Below are 20,973 nucleotides of genomic sequence, written 5' to 3'. Positions count from 1 at the left end.
TAATAAGACAGACTGACGAGACAGACAGTTGCTGTGGGGCAGATATCTTGTCCTAGTCGTACACATCACGATGGCACTGGCAGCCAAAGACACTCAGATTGGCAAGGGGAAAAACTTGAACCATGGCACCGGTAGGTACCCATGTACCTAGTTTGATAGATTGCTAAAGGTAACCTGCTCTGGTGAGGTAAGGCGTGGTAGCTACCTCACGCTTGTTTCTACTTTGAAGAGAGTTGATGTCGTGTGAGAATTAAAAAGTGTAGTTTGCTTACAACTCAGAAGGAGGTCCACCGGCGCTATAGCCGCATCACGATCTTTTTGTCGGTGTGTCGGCCTCAAACCACGGATATGGTCTGTCTAGTCTGCACTGCTTCTTTGCCTTTGCCTTTGCCTTTGCCGCTGCCGTGCCACTGTACTGTAAGGCAGCACTACCTAGAGTACCCGATATGTACGGCTGATCTCTTTTCTACCACTACCACCACAATCAATGAACCGCCCCTAGTCAAGGCCAGTTCAGATCTCAAACCACCACCACCGGCAAAACTCCCCGTTGTCATTAATGATTACCAGAGTCGTCTGATTGATTGACCGACCGATCGACCCAACCGACAGGACCTACCTCACTCAGACCAGCCCGGCCCGGCAATCGTGGGGCTGAGCTGACCTGAGCTTCCCAGGTACGAGGTGGGGCCAACCTTATGTCTTCTCTCCTCCCTCTCCCTCTCCTTTCACCAAGCTGGGGAACGGAGATGGAGATGGGGGATGGGGATCGAAGATGGGGAAGGTAGGTGACCGGGGGAAGCGTACCAGTGAGTGTGAGAGCCCAAGCTTGAACCATGAGCCGAACACCACCACCACCACTGCACCACTTACCACCACCTTTGTACGGCAAAAGACCCGGAGTAACAAACAGTAACTGCCATGCAGTGGCAGTGGACAACCCAGGGTCAGTCCCGAGAACCCATCCCATCCATGAACATGGATGTCCTTATCATGTCTGGTTTCCTCCCTCCCGCTTCCAGCTCCCATGTGTGGAGAGGGCCAATTGCCTTTGCCTTGCCTTGCCGTTGCCGTGCCGTGCCCGTGGTCCTTTTCTGTGACCGCTCAGCGCGCCAGTAAGTGGCGGTCCTTTTCCTTTCTTTTGGTTTCTCTTTCCCTGGATGGTCATCGAATCGATAAACGAGTCTGGAAAGTGGACACACGCAGAGAAACAAAGCATCGGGAGTGAGTGGTGTGGCAGCTGGCGTCAGTTCGGTCTGGGTCTTTATTTGTACGACAACCCACCTGCTACATAGATCACTAGTACTACACCTACTTGTTGAGTACTACGATACCCGACAGACCTCGTCGTCGACTCGTCTCTGCTTCAATAAAGGTCACACCGTGCAGCGGCGCGCGCCTCTCGACCAGACTTGGAACTCGTCAGCTTCGTGTCCGTGCATATCAAGAATCAAGATGGCAGCCTCGGCGACCGACGACAGACCTGTGACGCAGTCCGCCGTTCTGCTGGTATGGCAGTTCCTAAAGGCTCATCCTTTCCTCATCATCTTTGTTCTTCTGTTCGTCCGACCTCTATATAACCGATACTCGTCGCCGTTGAGACAATTCCCCGGTCCATTTCTCGCATCTTGCACCAGGCTATGGAAAGGTATGTGTCTCGGGCAATACTTTGTGAATAGTTATGGCTGATCGCGTTTGTTTTACAGTATGGAGTGTCTGGACAGGCAAAAACGAGCAACATCAAATCGCGCTCCACAAGAAATACGGTATGTTTGGCACTGGCACAACTGGCATGATATGCAAAACAGAAACACGGGAACCAGGGAGCTAACTTGACATTACTAGGACCCGTTGTGCGCATTGCGCCAAACGAGGTATCGTTTTCGTCACCCGATGCGGCCATTGAACTGTTCAAGACGGGCAAAGGATTCCACAAGACCGACTTCTACGGCGTGTTCCCACCGCCCGAAAACCCAGACATCTTCACCGAGACGCGCGAGGCCGTGCATGGCGTCAAGAAGCGCTACGCCGCGACGCCCTACAGTCTGGCATCGATGATGCAAAGCACGCCGCGCATCGAAGAGACCGAAAGACTCCTGATTCGGAAACTGGATGGATTCGCCGATGGAAAAACAATCTGCGATCTTGGAGACTGGTTGCATTATTTTGCTTTTGATGTATGTACAATACAGCACAGCTCCACTCTTCTGTCTCTCCTCTCTTCTATTGCTAACAGATTTTGATGTCCCAGGTCCTAGGCGAAGTCGCATTCTCGAGTAACTTTGGCTTCCTCGAAGCCGGGGTCGATGTCGACGGGGCGATCCGCACAATCGACAACTCGCAATGGTATAATGGGCTGGTCGGCCAGGTCCCATGGCTGGACCATCTACTGCGTCGAAACCCACTGTGGCAATTCATTCCGTTCCTGGCGACCAAGAATGCACTCGTGACACGCACGGCCCTGGCGCAGCTGGAGAAACGCAAGAATCCGCCTCCGGGCAAGAAACCCGAGGAATATAGAGATTTACTCAACAGTTTGATCGAGTCTCAGCGCCAACATCCCGAAGCATTAGGTCCAGGGGACGTGTTTGCCATTGCCCACGGGGCCATCTTTGCGGGCAGCGACAGCACGGCTAGTACCATGCAGAGTTTCTGCTGGTACGTGCTGGCCAACCGACGCGTCTATGATAAATTGGTTGAGGAGTTATTGACTGCGAATCTTTCCGAGATGGTCACCTACAATGAAGCCCAGAGTCTGCCTTATTTCCAGGCTTGTCTGAAAGAAGCCATGAGGATTGCCCCGGCCGTCGGATTGAATATTACAAGAAAAGTCCCGCCCGGCGGTGCTGAGATCAATGGTGTCAAACTGCCCGCTGGGACTGAGGTCGCTGTCAATGGTTGGGTCTTGCATCGAGACAAGTCTGTCTTTGGGGAAGATGCCGATGTTTACAGGCCTGAACGGTGGTTGGAGGGCGATAAGGAGAAGATCAAGTTGATGGATAGGTGTATGTTTCAGGTAAGCACACAGAGGCTGTTGCCAGACAGTCTCTTGCCAGACAGCCCTGCAGGAGTGTTTTATTTGTCTTTGTGTTTTGTTCGACCATTCTAACCAACCTCTGTCGGTGCACATCTAGTTCGGCGGCGGATCCCACGTCTGCATCGGTCGCCATTTAGCCCTGCTCGAAATGAACAAGGTCCTCCCCCAGATCTTCCGCCGCTACGACATCCAGCTGGTCAATCCGAGTAAGCCGCTCGAACATCATTCCAGCTTTTTTGTCGTTCAGTGGGGGTTGTTGGTTTACTTGACCTTGAGGGAGGGTCAGGCTTGAATAGCTTGAATAGCTTGAATGAATAGCAGACGAAACGGAGTTGTCGGTACAGAGTGAATGGAGTGGCTACCGCAACGCCAACGCACTGCACTGCATTTCCAGTCATATCATGATTTGGAATTCCTTGGAATGGGTGGACCAAAGGAGAAGGTTGGTGGTTGGGATGATGTGCAGTGCAGTGCCTGTGTGGCTGGTCGCTGTGTTTGTTTCGGGGTATGGGTAAGAGTAAGGGTACTGTAGGCAGGGGTGGAGAGAGCTTTGAGATGAAGAAAAGGCAGGGATGCAGAATGTCCGTCCAGTTGAGCTCAGCTGCAGATACGAAGAGGAAGAAATAGGCACTTATGAGGCTGCTGAAAGACTTGTACTGTCCAGCCTTGTCCTCCTGTCCTACGGAGCGGAGCGAAGTACGCATTATTGTTTTGTTGCCTTGTAGCTTTGTTGCATACTTCAATTTGTTCCGAGTTGATATGATAATCAATGTGTCCTATCATTTTCAAACGGATAAGTTGACAGTGGTCAGGGGGAAAGCAACGATGACTTGATACATCACCGGATGTGAGAAGTTAGGGAGTGACACTCTCTAGGTGACTGTCTAGCTCTAGAGTAGTACCTAGGTAGTGTGGTAAACACCATATCTATGACCATGTCCCTGCTCCCGACTGACCTTTGGACTACGCCACGCCGCCTTGCTGTCTAGGTATTTTCCACAAGTATCTGGCACCAGCCTGGTACCTTACCTGCTACCTGGTCGCGAGTAAGCAAGGTACTATTATACACTTTAGCTTGCGATCGCGGACTTAAAGAAATCTGAATATACACAAGGACAGCTTCGATTGAGGTTGCCTGGATCCTACTACCTATCTGAGGTAGTTACTGTAAGGCACGGTACATACACCAAGTTACCACTGCACTGGTTCCATTGTTTCTTCTCCAATTGTCGTCAATCACTACTCAGAACGAGCCCAATGTTAGTCGCTTTTGTTTCAATTCCAATCCTTCACCCTCGATCTTCGATCCTCCGCCCCCTTGATCAGCCTCGATATCTGTCTCGGGCCATTAGGCGAGCATAAGTCACATCGGAATCTGTTTGTTGGTCATGACGTTGGTACATTTTTTTTACCAGCGTCGACAACCAGTTTGCGAGGGTAGGTAGAGTGCCCATTGAACCACCGGGCGGCTTTGATCTGACCATTTCTGTCTTTGTCCACCGTAGCCAGCGGTTGGTCTTGAGGATGGGCTCTGTTGGAGTAATCCACTTGTACCAGCCACCCAGCAGCAGGGCGTTGCACCAAGGGTTCCATGTCCTCCAAACCAGGCTTTTGTTTCTATGCCGGGCTGCTGACAAGAACAATCAGGTTGCTTGGTGACATCCAGCTTCATGGGACTCACATCAACGCTCGATCCCTTCCTTCAACGATTTCGGCGGCCAATTTCCGGCCCTCTTTCTCGTGCCTTGTGGCTCCCAAAGTCCATTAATTGTACTGGATTAATAGTTATAGTAGAAGCAAAATATGTATTTGTAGAATTTCCATTGAACCGAACGCCGAACCCGGTATCCAAAAGTAATGAATGGTCATATCTGTAAGTCGTACTGGACACAACAAACAGAAAGATAATGTATCCTCAAAAAGCCTAGCCTCGTGAAATAAAAGACTTCGAAATCGAAAGTCGGGACGCAGCTTTTGTCGGCCAAGGAAAAGTGAAAGGTCGTGTGGAAGAAAGAAGAATAGTCGTAACTTGGATCACCAAAGACCGGTGGTGTCATCCTGGACAAAAGTTATGTGCCCAATCGGATAGGAGAAAAGTAATAAGAGTTGGACTGTTTACATGGAGAAGACAAACGCCGAAACCATGAATGCAGCCACAGTGGTGATAACGGACCACGAGCGGGTATCAAGCGATGAGGCTCCATTGGTGGCAGTTGCCGAAGAAGAGCTCGTCGCAGTTGATGCCGAAACGGCTATTGTCGTCGATGCGGCCTTGTTGTGGCTCGAGTCGGTCGAATTGTTCGAGCTCGTGTGTGCGATAACCGGAATCTTCTTGTTGTGGTATGCCCGGATCAAGGTGCTCGCCTGCTCGGCCAATCCGTACGTTGATCCCATCAAGTGCGCGGAGAATGCAATGGGAGGAACACTGGCATCGGCCACTCGGACATTGGCTAGACCGTAGACGCGCAGGTTGGCATCCACCACACCACCTTGGTCGAGCGGAAGCATGGAACACGTCGAGGACGGGTGGAACTCGGTGAAGACACCGCCGCGCATCCATTCTTCCCATTCCTCGTCGGTTTGGACGGCGGATCCGGGGTACACTTCTTCCTTCATCTCGCTTGCCAAGGGCTGGGCCTCACCGATGCGTCGAGCCAATTTGATGCCTTCGCGAAGGATTTGTACGTCTGTACAAGGAGAAAACATAGGTTAGATTAATGCCACAAAATGGAACCAGTGAGAGAAACGTACCAGCAGGATGTGTCAAGTAGCGAGGGTCGATGACAGGGTAATCCAAGGGGTTAGACGAGTTGATGGTGATTGAGCCATGGCTGAACGGGTGCTGGAGAGCGGCGCCGATACGGATGGCGCCGTCGACGTTGTTGCCGACCAAGAGCTCGACCAGACCGGTAGGGCCGTTGAAAATATCATTGGCTGTGGTGTCGTAGATGGCCTTGTAACCAGATACAACGTTCTCATCGGAGCTAGCCTTCGTGGCAAATTGCGAGAACTGGCTCAGAATGTTTGACTTCAGGCTGCTTACTGAGTTGCCGAACAGAACAGACGAGTTGACGTAGGCCACAGCAGAGTTAACGTACGAAAGGTACGCCGCCGTAGTCGTAACCGTGTCATTGTCGGCATACATAGAACCTGCGGTCGGATTGTCGGTGCTCCATTGCAAGCTGACGCTCACATGGTCCTGGAGATGTTGGCCTACACCAGGCAACTCAGACAGAACTTCCACACCAGCAGCAGTGAGAACATCCTTCGGGCCGACACCACTGTGCATGAGCACTGTGGGACTGCCAACAGTGCCGGCAGCCAGGATAACTTCTTTCTTAACTCCGACGGTCAATTTTGTGGCACCACCGTCACGCGTGTACTCAACTCCACTGGCTGTCAAGTTGCCCGAGGGCGACGAGGAATTGAAGACGATTCGAGTAACCTGAGCGTTGGCAAGAACATCGTAGTTGGCACGAGGTGGGAGAGGATCAAGATATCCGGAACGACTGTACGATCGAGTCCAGTTGGTCGGGTTGATTGCGGATGTTGCAACATAAGCGCCCCAGTTCTTTCCACCATAAGCATCGTGAGTCACCTCGACACCAACGGTCTGTACAGCGGTAGACCACTCTCCGACGTAAGGGAACGTGTATCCGGGATACGACTGGTGGATAGGACCGTTGGTACCATGGCTCGAAGCTTCCCAAGTGATGGCGGCTTCTTGGACAACATCATCGACTGGGGCAGTGAACGTCTCGCTCTTCTTCATGGCTGCGTAGAACGAAGCCCAGGACCAGTTGTCAGCGCCGTCCATGTCACCGATGAGGTCTTGCCAGGCATTAAGCTCGATCTGGCCAGGCCGATTCATGTACAGCCCGTTGATGGCAGAACTGCCTGTGGAAGGTGATTGTCAGCATTTTCCTGGATTGCCAGAGCACAGTGCAGGCTACCAACCTCCAAGGACCTTGCCACGGGGCCATTCACACGAAGTGTTATTGGCCCCTTCTTGCGGGACGGTGTAGAAATCCCAGTTGAGGTCGGTCGGCCATAGGGATTTGTAGTATGCATTTCCGGGTACATCTATACCAGCGTCAGACACTCAGAACAGCTTTCACAGATCTTTGACCATTTTCAAGCCTCTTACCTATTTGATCTCGATACTCGTCTCCGTTGCCGCCCGCCTCGAGGACAAGTACTGTATGATTCGAGTCTTCCGACAGACGAGCGCCGAGGACAAGCCCTGCAAGACCTCCTCCAACGATGACAAAGTCGTAAGCCTCGTCCACTTGATCAACGATGTTTCGTGCCGACAGTCGTTGCGGCTCTGTCTCGGCCCAGTTTTGCGTCGGAATGGCAAGTGCTCTCTCGGCCACAGCGACGACCGCCGCAGCGAGGAATAGATCGCGCCGCATGGCGTATTAGGTGGTAAAATGCGACAGCGACACTACAAAAACTAAAGAAACGGTGTTGAAGAAGAAGAATTAGTCTGTACAAAAGTTTGGAAAAGGAAGAATGGAGCAGCAATCCGCCCGGCAATAGTTAGATATAGTGATACACCCATCTTTCCACGCGTCCAAGTCAAAGCCTTTTAGTCAAGCAGGAGCGATCGCCGCTAGAACCGCACGAAATTGAGTTTACCCACCGTCCGAGCCTGCGGTTGGCGACGAGAAGAATATCGTTTTAGATCTCGCTTCCTGCGCTGGGTGTCAGGGGACATTGTCAGATTGTCCTCAGGAACACTCCTCTGATTGGCGTGCAGGGTCCATAAGGCTCTACCTACAGGGGCAAGGTGCAAGCCACAGTGGATTGTCATGTGGAGCTGCACAATCTTATTATGGAGGTATGTTTCTTTTTCAATGCCGAAACCCCGTAGCAAAGCGAGACATGCCCAACAGATTGTGTACGGGGCTTCCAGGGCCCAAAGTACCCTTGCAACTGGAGTGGATGGCTGGCATGGCGAGTCCGGCAGGCGACAAGTGGGTGGTATGACATGACTGTATACCTGATCCCCAGCGTAGCAAAACACCACGAACAGGAATAGGAAGATGTGCGGCAGAGTGGAAGCTGATACCAACCTCTGCCAACCTCACGGACGTGGCAATAATAAAATAACATTGCTTGTGAGTGGTCCCAAGCTTTTTGACTGCATCTGGTTCGTGGTTAAGCTTCAAAACACCGGCGCCAGCGACGAACAGATTCGGAGTCGTTTGATCGGCTGGTCTGCAGGATACAATGCATAAACAACGGGCAGCAAATAATCATTCTCCAATGTCCTCATTTGACTTCAGGCATCTCTGGCTGGAAGGAGTGCTGGATATGAAGAGGTTGGAGTGGCTGTTCAGGCAACCAGGGAAGCGAATTTGAGGTGGTGAGGAGCCTTTCCGGATCGACTCTCGTGCCGTAATTTCAGCGTGAGCATGTTTCACGGCAGAGTGGCACTGACACGTGATGATCTGGAAGGCTCACGATCACGTGGTGTATTCATCCTCTTGTGCTGATATAAGCAATCACGTGCCTAGCGCGGGCCATACTCTCGCTGGCCACTTCCAGCGTATAGTGCGCGAGTCTGGAATCTTGATACCGCTTACAAGGAATCGCCGAAACGCATCTTATCGTGCATTGGCAGGTCGGTGGTAGGGTAGACGTTGTCAATCTCCTCCAGCTTGTTGTATCATAACCTTCGCCATGAGCACAACGACTACAACGACGACGCAAAACCCTCCGAGCTCAACGTATGTCTCACTGGGCCACTTCCTGCTGCGAATGGACAAGCTAACGGGTTTGCCAGGGTCTACGTGAAGAACCTCGAGGAGCGCATAAAGATCGACCAACTTAAGGAAGCTCTGACTGAAATCTTCTCCGAATATGGCAATATCATCGACCTTGTCGCAAAGAAAAACCTCAAGGCGAAAGGACAAGCCTTTGTGGTGTTCGACTCGGCTGAAAGTGCGGCCAAGGCGATCGAAGAAGTGAATGGGTTCGAACTGTTCGACAAGCCGATGCAATTGGACTTTGCGCGCACGCGGTCGGATGCCACGGTGCTCAAAGAGGAAGGCGAGCAGGGTCTGGAAAAGTGGAAGCGATCACGCCTAGCAGAAAAGGAACGGAAACAAGCGCAGGAGGCGACACAGCAGAAACTCAAGAGGCCGGCGCAGGCCGCTGGCGCTCAAGAAGGTGCTGGCTTGGCCGGGCGGCCAGCAAAGACGGCCAAGGGTGCCGGTCTCAAACCTTCAGGCACGAATGCCGCTGCAATCATCCCCGACGAATATCTTCCACCCAACAAGATCTTGTTTATCAGAGATTTACCGGACAGCTACGATGCCGATGGTCTGTCGAGGATATTCAGCCGGTTTGAAGGATTTAAAGAAGTCCGTATGGTGCCTGGGCGCAAAGGAATCGCATTCGTCGAGTACGAGTCCGAGGCCGGTGCGATTAGTGCCAAAGAAGCCACCGCTGGCATGCAGCTTGGTGATGAGGGCAAAGGGATTAGGGTCACTTATCAACGAGCATGATGTTTTCAACTTGTTCTTTTGGAAGATGATCATGCCACGAACTTGAAGAGGATGGAAAAAGTAAGGTTATTTCATTGGAGGGTAGTGGCTGAATCACCATACACTTGATACCCATGCATGGTTAGGGGGTTTCCGGCGTTGCAAGGCTGCTGTGACAGTGTTAAAATATGACATCCTCGTCCTCATTTTCACCCAGGACGTCTTTCGACTCCACCTCCTTCTCATTTTCATTCTCGCTGACACCTTTGGCCTTCTCCTTTTCTCGTTGTAGAGCGACCTCGGCGTCCGCGGCCGCTTGATCTCTTTGTTTCTTTCCCGATACTTTCTTCAACCGGTAAAATTCTTCTCTGTCCAGTTCGTCCAGTTCCGAGTTGATGTCTACCATACGGTCAGCATGTCACCTGGGGTGGGTCGTGTTAGTTTCAGGCGACTTACATTTAATAGTGTTTTCCGTCCGTGGAATAATGACATGTTCAATAGCGTTGACTATACGCAGTCAGCCCGAGTCCATGGAATACACGCTATCGACATACCTCTCCTGTTCACAATCTTGATGACCTCATCCAGGATCGTGAAGGCCGTCTGCAAGCTGGCCAGTTCAACGAGCGTTTCTACAGCTCGAGTGTAGGTTTCCCGGCATCGTTGCACCTGCTGCCCTCCCTTTCCGAGACCGGTCAAGCCAAAATCATTTATTTCCTCAATTGTATATCCTTCAAATTGAGGTAAGTAGACGCCGGATACGTTCTCCTGCTTTGTCTTGATCCGGAACCGTGCCGTCTTGACGGACTCTTGAATTTGGTAGCAGATATCCCCGCCCACGGCATAGGTCACTTCGGCCAGAGAGAACGCAGCAATTTGCATAACTCGGCCCATTTTCCGCTTGGCTTCATCGATTCGTTTCAAAATCTCTGTGTACAGCTTAGTATCGTAGGACTCGGCTTATCAGCAGACATCATTGGTACCTCGAAATCGTCTATCGACAGGTCAGTCAGTACGGACAGTAAGAAAGAGGTCACCACATACTTTGTCAACGCCTCGCTCTTCCTCTTCAGCAAGCTGTGACCCGTCTGAGCGCCTTTCAGTTTGGCGTTCATCAGCCCCAACGCCTGCCGCGTGGGGAAGACGGCCTCTCGCTGTGTCCCTGTGTTAGTCAAGCTAGATATGAGTCGGAGGGAGATAGAGGACTTACCCCTGCGCCTGCAGACATTGCGCGGATGTGTTCGAAGCGACGTGTGTGCTGCAAATGAACGAGACGGCAGAAGGAAATGGAATGGAATTGGTCCTATGTCACACCTGCAAGCTTGACATGCACATGCAAGGCTGCGTAGAGCAGTGCTGCTAGTGCGGCGGTGTTGCTAGTACTTGGTAGTATGCGGTAATCCTCGCTAAAACTGAAGTCATCTCGGCAGAGTTGCTTCTTACAGACACCTCCTCTTTTCTTGCGGTTCACGAAACTCGAACACATCGGGCCTCCTGTCCTGCGCAAAGACCCACGACCAACGACGATGCCTGGCATTGTACGCCAGCCTGCTGCAGAATCAGCCGTCATGGATTCTTCCACGCCGGGCAAACCAGACTTTTACCTCATCTCGAACCAAGATGCTGTCTACGAACAGGATATCCTTCGAAATCCCGACAGTATCCGACCATGGCTGCTTTACATCGACTACAAAATGCGCAATGGCACCATCCATGAACAAGCGTTTGTGCAGGAGAGGGCCTGCATACAACTACCACGATCATACAAGCTTTGGAAAATGTACCTGGAGTTCCGGATCAAGCATCTCAAGAAGAAGAATCCGGTCAAATACAGGGCGGAATACAACAAAGTTAATGCGCTGTTTGAACGCGCGTTGGTCCTACTCAATAAAATGCCCGTGATCTGGGAGATGTATCTCTCATTTCTTCTACGACAGCCATATGCCACAAAAACCCGCAGAACATTCGATCGCGCGTTACGAGCTTTACCTGTGACCCAACATAACCGGATCTGGAAGCTGTACAAATCGTTCGCCACTTCTGCTGGGGGAGAGACCGCCGTAAGGATATGGTCGCGTTATGTTCAAGCACATCCCGAGGATATGGAAGACTACATCGACCTGCTGATCGAGACGGGCCATTACCTCGAGGCTGTCAAACGGTACATACAGATTTTGGACAACCCGAGGTTCCGTTCGAAACACATCAAAAGCGAGTTCCAGCTCTGGAGCGAAATGGTGGAGTTGATGGTGAACAAGGCGCGAGAAATCGGGGACAGTTCAGTGGCAGGGTTTGATGCGGATACGATCATTCGAAGCGGGATCGAACGATTCGCCGACCAACGTGGCAAGCTATGGGCGGGGCTTGCAACGTACTGGATCACGCGGGGTGACTTTGAAAGGGCTCGGGACGTGTTTGAAGAGGGAATCACAACCGTTATGACGGTGCGCGACTTTACGATGATCTTTGATGCCTACGTCGAGTTCGAGGAATCGGTCATTTCCACACTGATGGACGCTGCCTCTGCGCGAGCTGCCAAAGGGATTGTCGACCCAGAAAAGGATTTTGACCTGGACATGAGGATGATGCGTTTTGAGCATTTGATGGATCGACGGCCGTTCCTGGTCAATGATGTGTTGTTGCGACAGAATCCCAACAATGTGGTTGAATGGGAGAAACGGGTGGCCCTGTGGAACGACAACAAGGAAGAAGTGGTCCAGACATACGCGGACGCCATTGCGGCAATTGCACCCAAAAAGGCAGTCGGCAAGTTCCACGAGTTATGGTTGAACTACGCCAAGTTCTATGAACAAGAGGGCGATCTTGACACCGCACGCATCATCCTTGACAAGGCCGTCAAAGTGCCTTATAAATCTGTGGCCGAATTGGCGGATACATGGATCGGCTGGGCAGAAATGGAGCTTCGCAATGAGAACTTCGACGGCGCAATGAAGGTGATGGCGACGGCGACAAAGGCGCCCAAACGGAGCACAGTGGACTATTTCGACGAAACCTTGTCGCCGCAGCAGCGAGTGCACAAGTCGTGGAAGGTGTGGTCGTTCTACGTGGATCTGGTCGAGTCAGTGGGCTCGTTAGACGAAACACGGGCTGTGTACGACCGGATCTTCGAGCTTCGAATCGCGACACCGCAGACAGTGGTGAATTATGCCAATCTCCTGGAGGAGCACGGGTACTTTGAGGAGTCGTTCAAGGTGTACGAGCGAGGCCTTGATGTGTTTACATACCCGGTCGCATTCGAGCTGTGGAACCTGTACCTCACGAAAGCAGTAAAACGCAAATTGGGCATGGAGCGACTCCGCGACCTGTTCGAGCAAGCACTGGAAAACTGTCCTCCGGAATTCGCCAAGCCCATCTATCTGATGTACGGCAACCTGGAGGAAGAAAGGGGCTTGGCTCGGTCGGCGATGCGCATCTACGAACGGGCGACTCGCTCCGTCAGCGACAAGGACCGGTTTTCTATGTTTGAGTTTTATATTACCAAGTCGGCGTCCAATTTCGGGCTGACGTCGACGCGGCCCATCTACGAGCGCGCGATTGCCGCTTTGCCGGACAACGAGGCCAAAACAATGTGTTTGAGATTTGCCGAGATGGAACGCCGCCTGGGCGAAATCGACCGCGCAAGAGCCATCTACGGTCATGCCAGCCAGTTTGCTGACCCGCGCGTCGACAAGGAGTTGTGGGATACCTGGGAGAAGTTCGAAGTCGCCCACGGCAACGAGGACACGTTCAAGGAGATGCTCCGCATCAAGCGGAGTGTCCAGGCCCAGTTCAACACCGATGTGCAGTTCATCGCCAGTCAGGCTGTCAAAAGAAGTCAAGAAGCGGCGGCAGCCGCGGCGGGAGGAAGCGCAAACGGTGTCGAAGAAGATGGCAGCGGCAACAACAATCTCGGCGACGCAATGGCCGCCTTGGAGCGACAGGCTCGAGCCCCTGTCGGCTTTGTCGCCGCCAGTACAGGGCCAGAAGGTGGAAACCGGGTTACACAGGCACAGCAGCCAGTGGAGACTACTGTTGCTGCCCCTGCGGCCAATCCGGACGCCATCGACGTGGATATTGACGAGGATTAAATAGCAACAATAATAAAAATCTGCCTGTATCCATGGTTATGACAAGATATTGGGAAGGGTATTTTCTTCTATTTCCATAGCCCCACCAGACACATCGAATTTCGAGATATTGAGCAATGTGGACGTTACAACGACCTATGTACGTGCGCCTTGTAGAACCACGGAATGCAAATAGAGCTGGGGAGCAGCAGTCTTCTCGACTACCTACCTACAATGTACAATGTGAGATAGCACCACTATTACTACATCGTAGTGCTTGTGGCAAGGGGCGGGGCGTGTAAGGCTGACGAGGCTGCGCGGTCCTCCGAGCCTGGTGCGTCATTCTCCGATCCTGCGGACTCTATTGTCCTGTACATTAATATATACTGTTGTAGTCGAGAGCAAACTACTTTTACAGTCTCAGATTCTGCATTTGAACCGAAACAAGATTCCAATTGCCTCCTGGATCCCAGTTCCATTCTTTTCCTTCCATTCCGTATCTCCTTTTGCTCCTACTAAGAGTCTGCTACCGGTGGTGTTTGCCACGGACTCTCTCCAACAATGGTGGCCGAAATCATCACGACCATTTCCCCGGTGACCAACAAGCCCATTCTAACACGGCATGGTCTACCGCCAAACGAGATTCTGGACCTAGGAAAGACAGCCCAACAAGCATTCAAATCATACAACGAAACACACCCAACCCTCGAAAGCCGCCAAAAGATCATCACTCGAGCACTCGAGATCCTTTCCTCACGACAAGATGAACTGGCACGCGAACTCACAGAACAAATGGGCCGACCTATCACCTACACAGGCAAAGAAATCACAACCGCGATCAAGCGGGCCGAATACCTAAACAAGATCGCGCCAGAGGTGCTAGGCAAAGAAATACCAGGGGAACCAGAGACCGGATTCAAACGATACCTGCGCAAAGAGCCGGTCGGAGTGGTTCTCGTCATATTCGCCTGGAACTACCCGTACCTGATCCTAGTGAACAGTCTGATTCCAGCCCTACTAGCAGGAAACGCGGTCATCCTCAAACCGTCACCGCAGACACCCACCATCGTCGAACACATTGCGGACATCTTCGCCGCCGCAGGCCTACCGTCCAATGTGATCCAGTACCTCCACTGTGGGAACCCGACGGATTTGAGGCCTTTGATTCTGTCGCCTGACATCAACCACATCTGCTTCACGGGGTCAGTGGCCGGTGGTCTTGCGATTCAACAGATCGCTAGTTCGCGGGTTTCGTGTTCCGTCGGGTTGGAACTAGGAGGGAAAGATCCCGCGTATGTGCGTGGAGATGTTGACCCGGCATGGGCGGCCGAGGAGATTGTCGATGGCGCAATCTTCAATTCAGGCCAGTCGTGCTGTGCGATTGAAAGAGTCTATGTCGACGCTGCTGTCCATGATGCCTTTGTGGCTGAGGTCAAGAAAGTTTTAGCAAACTACAAGCTAGGTGACCCGATGGACAAATCTACTCAGATTGGACCTGTTGTCTCGAAACGCTCCAAAGAGGCGATTTTGCAACAGATTGCAGATGCGAAAGCAAAGGGTGCCGTCGACGCGACTCCGCAGAATGCGTCGTTTGAGAAAGCAAGTTCGCTGGAGGGGAATTTCGTCGCTCCTGTCCTGTTGACAAATGTCGACCATTCAATGTCCGTCATGCAAGATGAGACTTTTGGCCCGGTTATTCCAGTCATGAAAGTCAAAGAAGGGGGCGATGATGAAGCTGTCGCCCTGATGAATGATTCTCAGTTCGGGTTGACTGCTTCCATTTGGACAAAGGATGTGGAGCGTGGAGAACAGCTCGCTCGTCGCGTTGAGGCCGGTACGGTTTTTGTCAATCGCGCTGACTATCCTAGTCCCGATCTCGCTTGGACCGGTTGGAAGGATTCCGGAAAGGGTGTCACACTGAGTCGATTTGGGTTTGACCAGTTCGTCAAGTTGAAGAGTTTCCATATTAAGGATTATCCTAGGTAAAGTGATTGATGATTCCTACGGAGCTTAGCGAAGTAGGCAAGAATTACAAAAAATGAAAATGAAAATAAAAACGAAAACGACAATGAACACAGTTCAAAGGTCTTTGGTGGTGCTATCGTATCATTATTGTATACAGAGCAAGGACGCGACATGTTCTTTGCTCATCGTCTACCTATGGTGTCTAGCATACCTAGGTAGGGTATGGCTGGCTGCAGTATCAAGACTCACGTCCACTCCACCTCAGACACTGAATCTAGTCTTCCCTGCAAATGTCGAGCGGCTAGTTGCACCCGATGCATGACTGCCAATGGCTCGTACTAGGATGATGTTCTCTGAGGCCGGCACTGTTGTCACATCGGCGTTGAAAGCACGCGCTGGTAAGCTTGAGCCTCCTCGTGTCCACATGTAGGAATCCCAGCTTGCTATGCCGGCATCTTTTCTTCGTTTGTCGGTAATAACAGAGCATAGAGGTCCAAATTCATGTCGTGCAGGTTTGCTGACTTTTCAAACCACCCGTGAGGATGATTCCATCACTTGGTCAATCCGTTACCGAACAGCTTCTCAATGTCCATGACCATCATCTTCTTTTTGCTCCGGGGGATCTAGCTTGATCAAGGTGTCTATTCTCATGATGGAAATGCAAGCCTCGACAGCACTCTTGAGCTGTTTGACCTTGCTCATGCTGGGTTCCAGCACACCCATCTTGACGACGTCGGTGACCTTGCCTTTAGTCAGGTCGAGGCCATAGTTTTTGTACTGTTTCTTCTTCTCGAGATCCTTTTCCCTCTCATTAGCATCGCCTTCCTGCACTCTCTGGCTGAGAGCATGGCGAACGCGCAATTGGGCCACGAGTTCCGAAGCATCTTTGGCGGCGTTGACAGCCAATGTCTTGGGAACGATGAGCAGAGACTGGGAGAACTCGCCGATTGCCAGCTGTTCTCGCGACGAAACGGTCATGGCGAACTCTTCGAGATAGATGTGCAATGCCGTCTCGACCGCACCGCCACCGGGAACGATGCTGCCAGATTCCAGAGTTCGTTTGACGGCCGATAACGAATCGTGGACTGACCGCTCCATTTCGTCGAGTTGATAGTCATTCGAACCCCGCAGGATAATCGATGCAGACGAGAAGGCCTTTGTTCCCTTCACGAGGATACATTCGTCGTCGGATATCCGTTCCTGCACCACTTCGTCTGCATGGCCGAGATATTCCTTTTCGAATTTCTCGTCTCCGTTCATGTCCGAAAGCGTACTGATCAGCGTGGCGCCCGTGGCTTTTGCTATCCGTCGTAGATCCTCCTTTTTACATCTCCGCACGGCCATGCACCCACGCTCCACAAACAGCTTCAGAACGAGATCATCGATCCCCTTGGTGGTCAAGACCACATTCGCCCCGGCCTTCAGGATCATCTCGACCCGGTCGAGAACAATGCCGGCTTCCCTTTCGCGGATCTTTTCCAACTGATCCGGGTCTTCGACTGTGATCTGAACACCCAGCTTCATCCGTTCCTTTTGCAGGTTGATGTCGAGGCAAGCGATTTTGGCGTCGGTTATCCTGGTCTTCATGGCCTGCGAGGCAACCGTGCAATTCAGCGCATATCCTTTGACTAGTATCGACTCGGTCGCACTCTTTCCGTGGGCTTTGAGGATGTTGACCGCCTTGACCGGGTACTTGACCTCGTTTCTTTGCGGGTTGACCGATTTGACAGACTGCATGGCGTCGACCACCATGTTGGCGAAGAAGTCGGCGTCGGCACCGATGATTTTGCTCGACATCGATGTCTTTGCAATGTTGATCAGGCTTTCCCTCCCCAGCGTCTCCACTCTTGTGCTGATGTTTTCCTGCATGTACTTGACCGCCTCGCGCAGGGCGAGACGGTAGCCCGTGATTATGACGGTCGGATGGATCCGGTTCTTCATCAACTCGTTGGCTCGCCGGAGCAATTCGGCCGCGATGAGCACAACCGATGTCGTTCCATCTCCCACCTCCTTGTCCTGCTGGTGTGCAAGATCAACCAGAATCTTGCCGGCCGGATGCTCCACGTCAAGCAGACTCAAGATGGTCGCCCCGTCGTTGGTCACCGTCACGTCACCGATGTCGTCCACCATCATCTTGTCCAACCCAGAAGGCCCGAACGACGATTTGACCACATTTGCTATCGCCTGTGTTGCCAGGACATTTTGCTCTCGAATGTCCGGCCCGCTGATCTTGGTGCCCCCGAGGAAAAGGGTGCCCGCGTTGCGCGGGGCTTCGAAAAGGCCGGCCATCTATAGAGTGCCCTTCGTAGAGTCCAGATGAGGTTCGTGCAAGGCTGTGAGAACGTAGACTGCGCCGGCGGAAGTGTTTGGAAATGTCAAGTACTACGATGCTAGTAGCCCAAAAATCGACCCCAACTTGACACGAGACAAGCAGAGTCGGCGGATCGCGCCAAGAGGAGCGAGGTAAAAGCGGCCGAGAAGTCTCCCCGATTATGATGACTAATACCACCCTGCACGCTACAGTACTAAATACCAGCAGCATAACATATACAACGCTTTTGATGGCGAGGATCCTCTTGATAAGTATAAGGTCTACGTATTAGGTATTCTCAGAGGGCACGTTACCAAGTAAACAGTGATAGTCGTATTGCCTGGTTCATGGTTGATGCTTGAGACGCACGTGAACTCGGGGCGGTTTCATCGGCCAAGCCCAAATTCCGCGGGCGGCGGCGGTCACACTGCAGTGCCACTTGAATCGTGTGCCAGTCACACACATTATTTGTACTGCGCTGCGTATGGTGCTGTGCCAGTGCGACAACTTGCCCGCCGCCCCGTTTTATTTTGTTGCTAGCCCGCTCTTCAAGTTCATCTCTGCGCAGTCTCTCTACAAGGGCAGCCTGCTTGTCTGACTCACTGCCACTGTGCACTGTCGCCAGAAGCATACAGACCATGGCTGACTCTCAAGAAACCCCCAAGGTCGACGCTCAGGAAGCCCCCAAGGCTGACCTGCCCACCCGCGAGAAAGAACCCAAGACCAAGGCTGAGAAGAAGATGCAGGCCAAGAACAAACCTGAGAAGCCGATCGGCAAGGCAGAGGCCAAACTGCCTCAGGGCGGGAAGGCAGGCAAGGCCAAGAAGAAGATGGAAGGGGCAGCATTGATCGGTATCGACGTGTCCAAGGATGTCGACTTTTCCGAGTGGTACCAACAGGTCTTGCTGAAGGGCGATATGCTCGACTACTACGACATTTCGGGATGCTACATCTTGAAGCCGGCGTCGCAGTTCATCTGGGACGAAATTCGGGCGTGGTTTGACGCCAAAATCAAGCAGATGGGCGTCAAGAATTGTTCGTTCCCGCTGTTCGTTTCCGAGGATGTATTGAACCGGGAAAAGGAGCACATTGAGGGTTTCGCAGCCGAAGTTGCTTGGGTCACCCACGGCGGCAGCACAAAGCTCGAGAAGAAGATCGCCATTCGCCCGACTTCCGAAACCGTCATGTACCCTTACTACGCCAAATGGATCCAGAGCTACCGCGACTTGCCTCTAAAGCTCAATCAGTGGAACTCGGTCGTCCGATGGGAGTTCAAGCATCCTCAACCGTTCCTACGAACGCGGGAGTTCCACTGGCAAGAAGGCCACACTGCACATTTGACCGAGCAGGAAGCGGGCAAAGAAGTCCTAGAGATCTTGGATCTGTACGCTGCTGTCTACGAAAAGCTTCTGGCCGTCCCAGTCATCAAGGGCAGAAAGACGGACAAGGAGAGGTTCGCGGGAGGTCTGTACACCACTACCGTGGAGGGCTACATTCCGGCCACGGGGCGGGGCATCCAGGGCGGGACGTCGCACTGCTTGGGACAAAACTTCAGCAAAATGTTCGGCATCACCGTTCAAGATCCTAATGCGAAGACTGAAGAGGAGAAGAAGAACAACCTGTACGTCTGGCAGAACTCGTGGGGTCTGTCCACTCGTACCATTGGTGTCATGGTCATGATCCATGGAGACGATCGAGGCCTGGTTCTCCCACCTCGTGTCGTTGAGACGCAGGTGGTGATTGTGCCTGTCGGAGTCACAGCGAAGATGTCTGATGAAGAGAAGCAGGCCTTGTACAAGGAGATTGAAGGACTGAAGGAAGTGCTCAAGGCTGTCAATGTCCGCGTGGAGGCTGACTTCCGTGAGGGATACTCTCCAGGCTGGAAGTTCAATGATTGGGAGCTGAAGGGTACTCCGCTGCGTCTTGAGTTCGGCCCGGGCGAGAGCAAGGGTCACTTCGTGACGGCTGCTCGACGAGATCTCCCCAAGGAAGAGAGCAAGAGCCAGATTGCCATCAGCGAGCTGAACACGGCTGTGCCTCAACTGTTGGATACCATTCAACAAGACCTCTACGACCGCGCTAATGCCAAGTACAAATCCCACATCAAAAAGATCACGGACTGGGAGGAATTTGTGCCGGCACTCAATGAGAAGAATGTCATCCTCCTGCCCCATTGTCTGACGGAGGAGTGCGAAGATCAAATCAAGGACCTGAGTGCACGCAAGGCAGAGGAACAGAGCGGTGTTCCGCAGGACGAGCGGGCTCCAAGCATGGGAGCCAAGAGTCTCTGCATTCCATTTGAGCAGCCTGAAGGCATCGAGAAGGGCGTGACCAAATGCGGGAACCCCAACTGCTCGAGAACTGCCGAGGCCTGGTGTATGTTTGGTCGTTCGTACTAGATGAGAGCAAAGGAGATGATACGAAAAGTGGTTGCCGCCGGAGTCTAGGGCATTCAATTCGGCAGAGGAGATTCAGTAGCATGAGTGAGATGATGATGACAATACGTTGACTTGCCTCGAGATACCATTAACATCTGCTTGGTTGAGCACTGGCGCATGATCAGGATCAAGGTCCATTGCTAGTATTCTCTTGCTTATCGCGTCTGTCCTGATATGCAACCAGCATCATATCGACTGTTTCATGCTTGCTCCCTGCATCTAACACACAGTGGCCAATAACAGAAGGAGATGTTGTTGCTCAACGTTATCAGACCTGCTTGGCTGAGGGTTGGGAGGCATGATGATACGCTCAGAAGCGTAGACCTCTCGATCGCGATACGTTGACACGAGTAGGTGACTCGCAGCAACCTGCTGGCGTAAAAGGGACGATAAGGTGGGAGGCGAGCCGGCGTCGGCTGAAGTGCAAATCACGAGCACGAGATGACTTCTGGACGCAAGAAATGGGCTGGATTGGACGAGCAGAAGCAAGGACTGGATGGTAGCACTGTAGTCGTATCTATGGGCTCATTCGGGGTGGATGTTGGGTGATGGCTCGCCTGCGCTTCTGCTCTCAGCCAGTGTCAGCAACGCAACCGCCAACGTGCCCGGCGAACTTCTACTAAAACGGCCCCTCGTTCTCCATCTCGCAACTTTCTCTCCA

General features: G+C 52.3%; 8 protein-coding genes across 8 annotated transcripts; 5 read left to right on the top strand and 3 right to left on the bottom strand.

Moving 5' to 3' along the window:
* The first annotated feature begins 301 nt into the window (after positions 1–301).
* Positions 302–3,863, top strand: HMPREF1120_01361 (cytochrome P450 oxidoreductase). Its single transcript, XM_009155376.1, has 5 exons — positions 302–1,648; positions 1,707–1,766; positions 1,846–2,177; positions 2,252–3,016; positions 3,135–3,863. Exons 1-5 carry the CDS (start codon positions 1,456–1,458, stop codon positions 3,327–3,329), a joined length of 1,545 nt encoding a protein of 514 aa, XP_009153624.1. The 5' UTR covers positions 302–1,455; the 3' UTR covers positions 3,330–3,863.
* A 1,289-nt stretch (positions 3,864–5,152) lies between these two features.
* On the bottom strand, positions 5,153–7,452 carry HMPREF1120_01360 (aryl-alcohol dehydrogenase; the record flags this gene model as incomplete). The annotated part of the gene is made up of 4 exons (XM_009155375.1): positions 5,153–5,724; positions 5,789–6,930; positions 6,991–7,120; positions 7,185–7,452. 4 exons carry the CDS (start codon positions 7,450–7,452, stop codon positions 5,153–5,155), a joined length of 2,112 nt encoding a protein of 703 aa, XP_009153623.1.
* A 563-nt stretch (positions 7,453–8,015) lies between these two features.
* On the top strand, positions 8,016–9,793 carry HMPREF1120_01359 (U2 small nuclear ribonucleoprotein B''). The gene is made up of 2 exons (XM_009155374.1): positions 8,016–8,772; positions 8,829–9,793. The coding sequence occupies exons 1-2, from the start codon at positions 8,726–8,728 to the stop codon at positions 9,550–9,552; spliced, it is 771 nt and encodes a 256-aa protein (XP_009153622.1). The 5' UTR covers positions 8,016–8,725; the 3' UTR covers positions 9,553–9,793.
* HMPREF1120_01358 (V-type proton ATPase subunit D) lies at positions 9,713–10,759 on the bottom strand (the record flags this gene model as incomplete). The annotated part of the gene is made up of 5 exons (XM_009155373.1): positions 9,713–9,930; positions 9,988–10,038; positions 10,086–10,470; positions 10,569–10,685; positions 10,742–10,759. The coding sequence occupies 5 exons, from the start codon at positions 10,757–10,759 to the stop codon at positions 9,713–9,715; spliced, it is 789 nt and encodes a 262-aa protein (XP_009153621.1).
* A 247-nt stretch (positions 10,760–11,006) lies between these two features.
* HMPREF1120_01357 (pre-mRNA-splicing factor syf1) lies at positions 11,007–13,853 on the top strand. The gene has a single exon (XM_009155372.1). It carries the CDS (start codon positions 11,058–11,060, stop codon positions 13,617–13,619), a length of 2,562 nt encoding a protein of 853 aa, XP_009153620.1. The 5' UTR covers positions 11,007–11,057; the 3' UTR covers positions 13,620–13,853.
* Positions 13,854–13,954: 101 nt separating this feature from the next.
* HMPREF1120_01356 (aldehyde dehydrogenase) lies at positions 13,955–15,676 on the top strand. Its single transcript, XM_009155371.1, has one exon. The coding sequence runs from the start codon at positions 14,160–14,162 to the stop codon at positions 15,582–15,584; it is 1,425 nt and encodes a 474-aa protein (XP_009153619.1). The 5' UTR covers positions 13,955–14,159; the 3' UTR covers positions 15,585–15,676.
* A 469-nt stretch (positions 15,677–16,145) lies between these two features.
* On the bottom strand, positions 16,146–17,852 carry HMPREF1120_01355 (T-complex protein 1 subunit alpha; the record flags this gene model as incomplete). The annotated part of the gene is made up of 1 exon (XM_009155370.1): positions 16,146–17,852. One exon carries the CDS (start codon positions 17,850–17,852, stop codon positions 16,146–16,148), a length of 1,707 nt encoding a protein of 568 aa, XP_009153618.1.
* A 263-nt stretch (positions 17,853–18,115) lies between these two features.
* On the top strand, positions 18,116–20,967 carry HMPREF1120_01354 (prolyl-tRNA synthetase). Its single transcript, XM_009155369.1, has one exon. The coding sequence runs from the start codon at positions 18,513–18,515 to the stop codon at positions 20,271–20,273; it is 1,761 nt and encodes a 586-aa protein (XP_009153617.1). The 5' UTR covers positions 18,116–18,512; the 3' UTR covers positions 20,274–20,967.
* Positions 20,968–20,973: the final 6 nt, after the last annotated feature.

This window comes from Exophiala dermatitidis, assembly GCF_000230625.1.
Source record: "Exophiala dermatitidis NIH/UT8656 unplaced genomic scaffold supercont1.1, whole genome shotgun sequence".
Classification (NCBI taxonomy): domain Eukaryota; kingdom Fungi; phylum Ascomycota; class Eurotiomycetes; order Chaetothyriales; family Herpotrichiellaceae; genus Exophiala; species Exophiala dermatitidis.
This window is presented reverse-complemented; position numbering and strand designations above follow the sequence as displayed.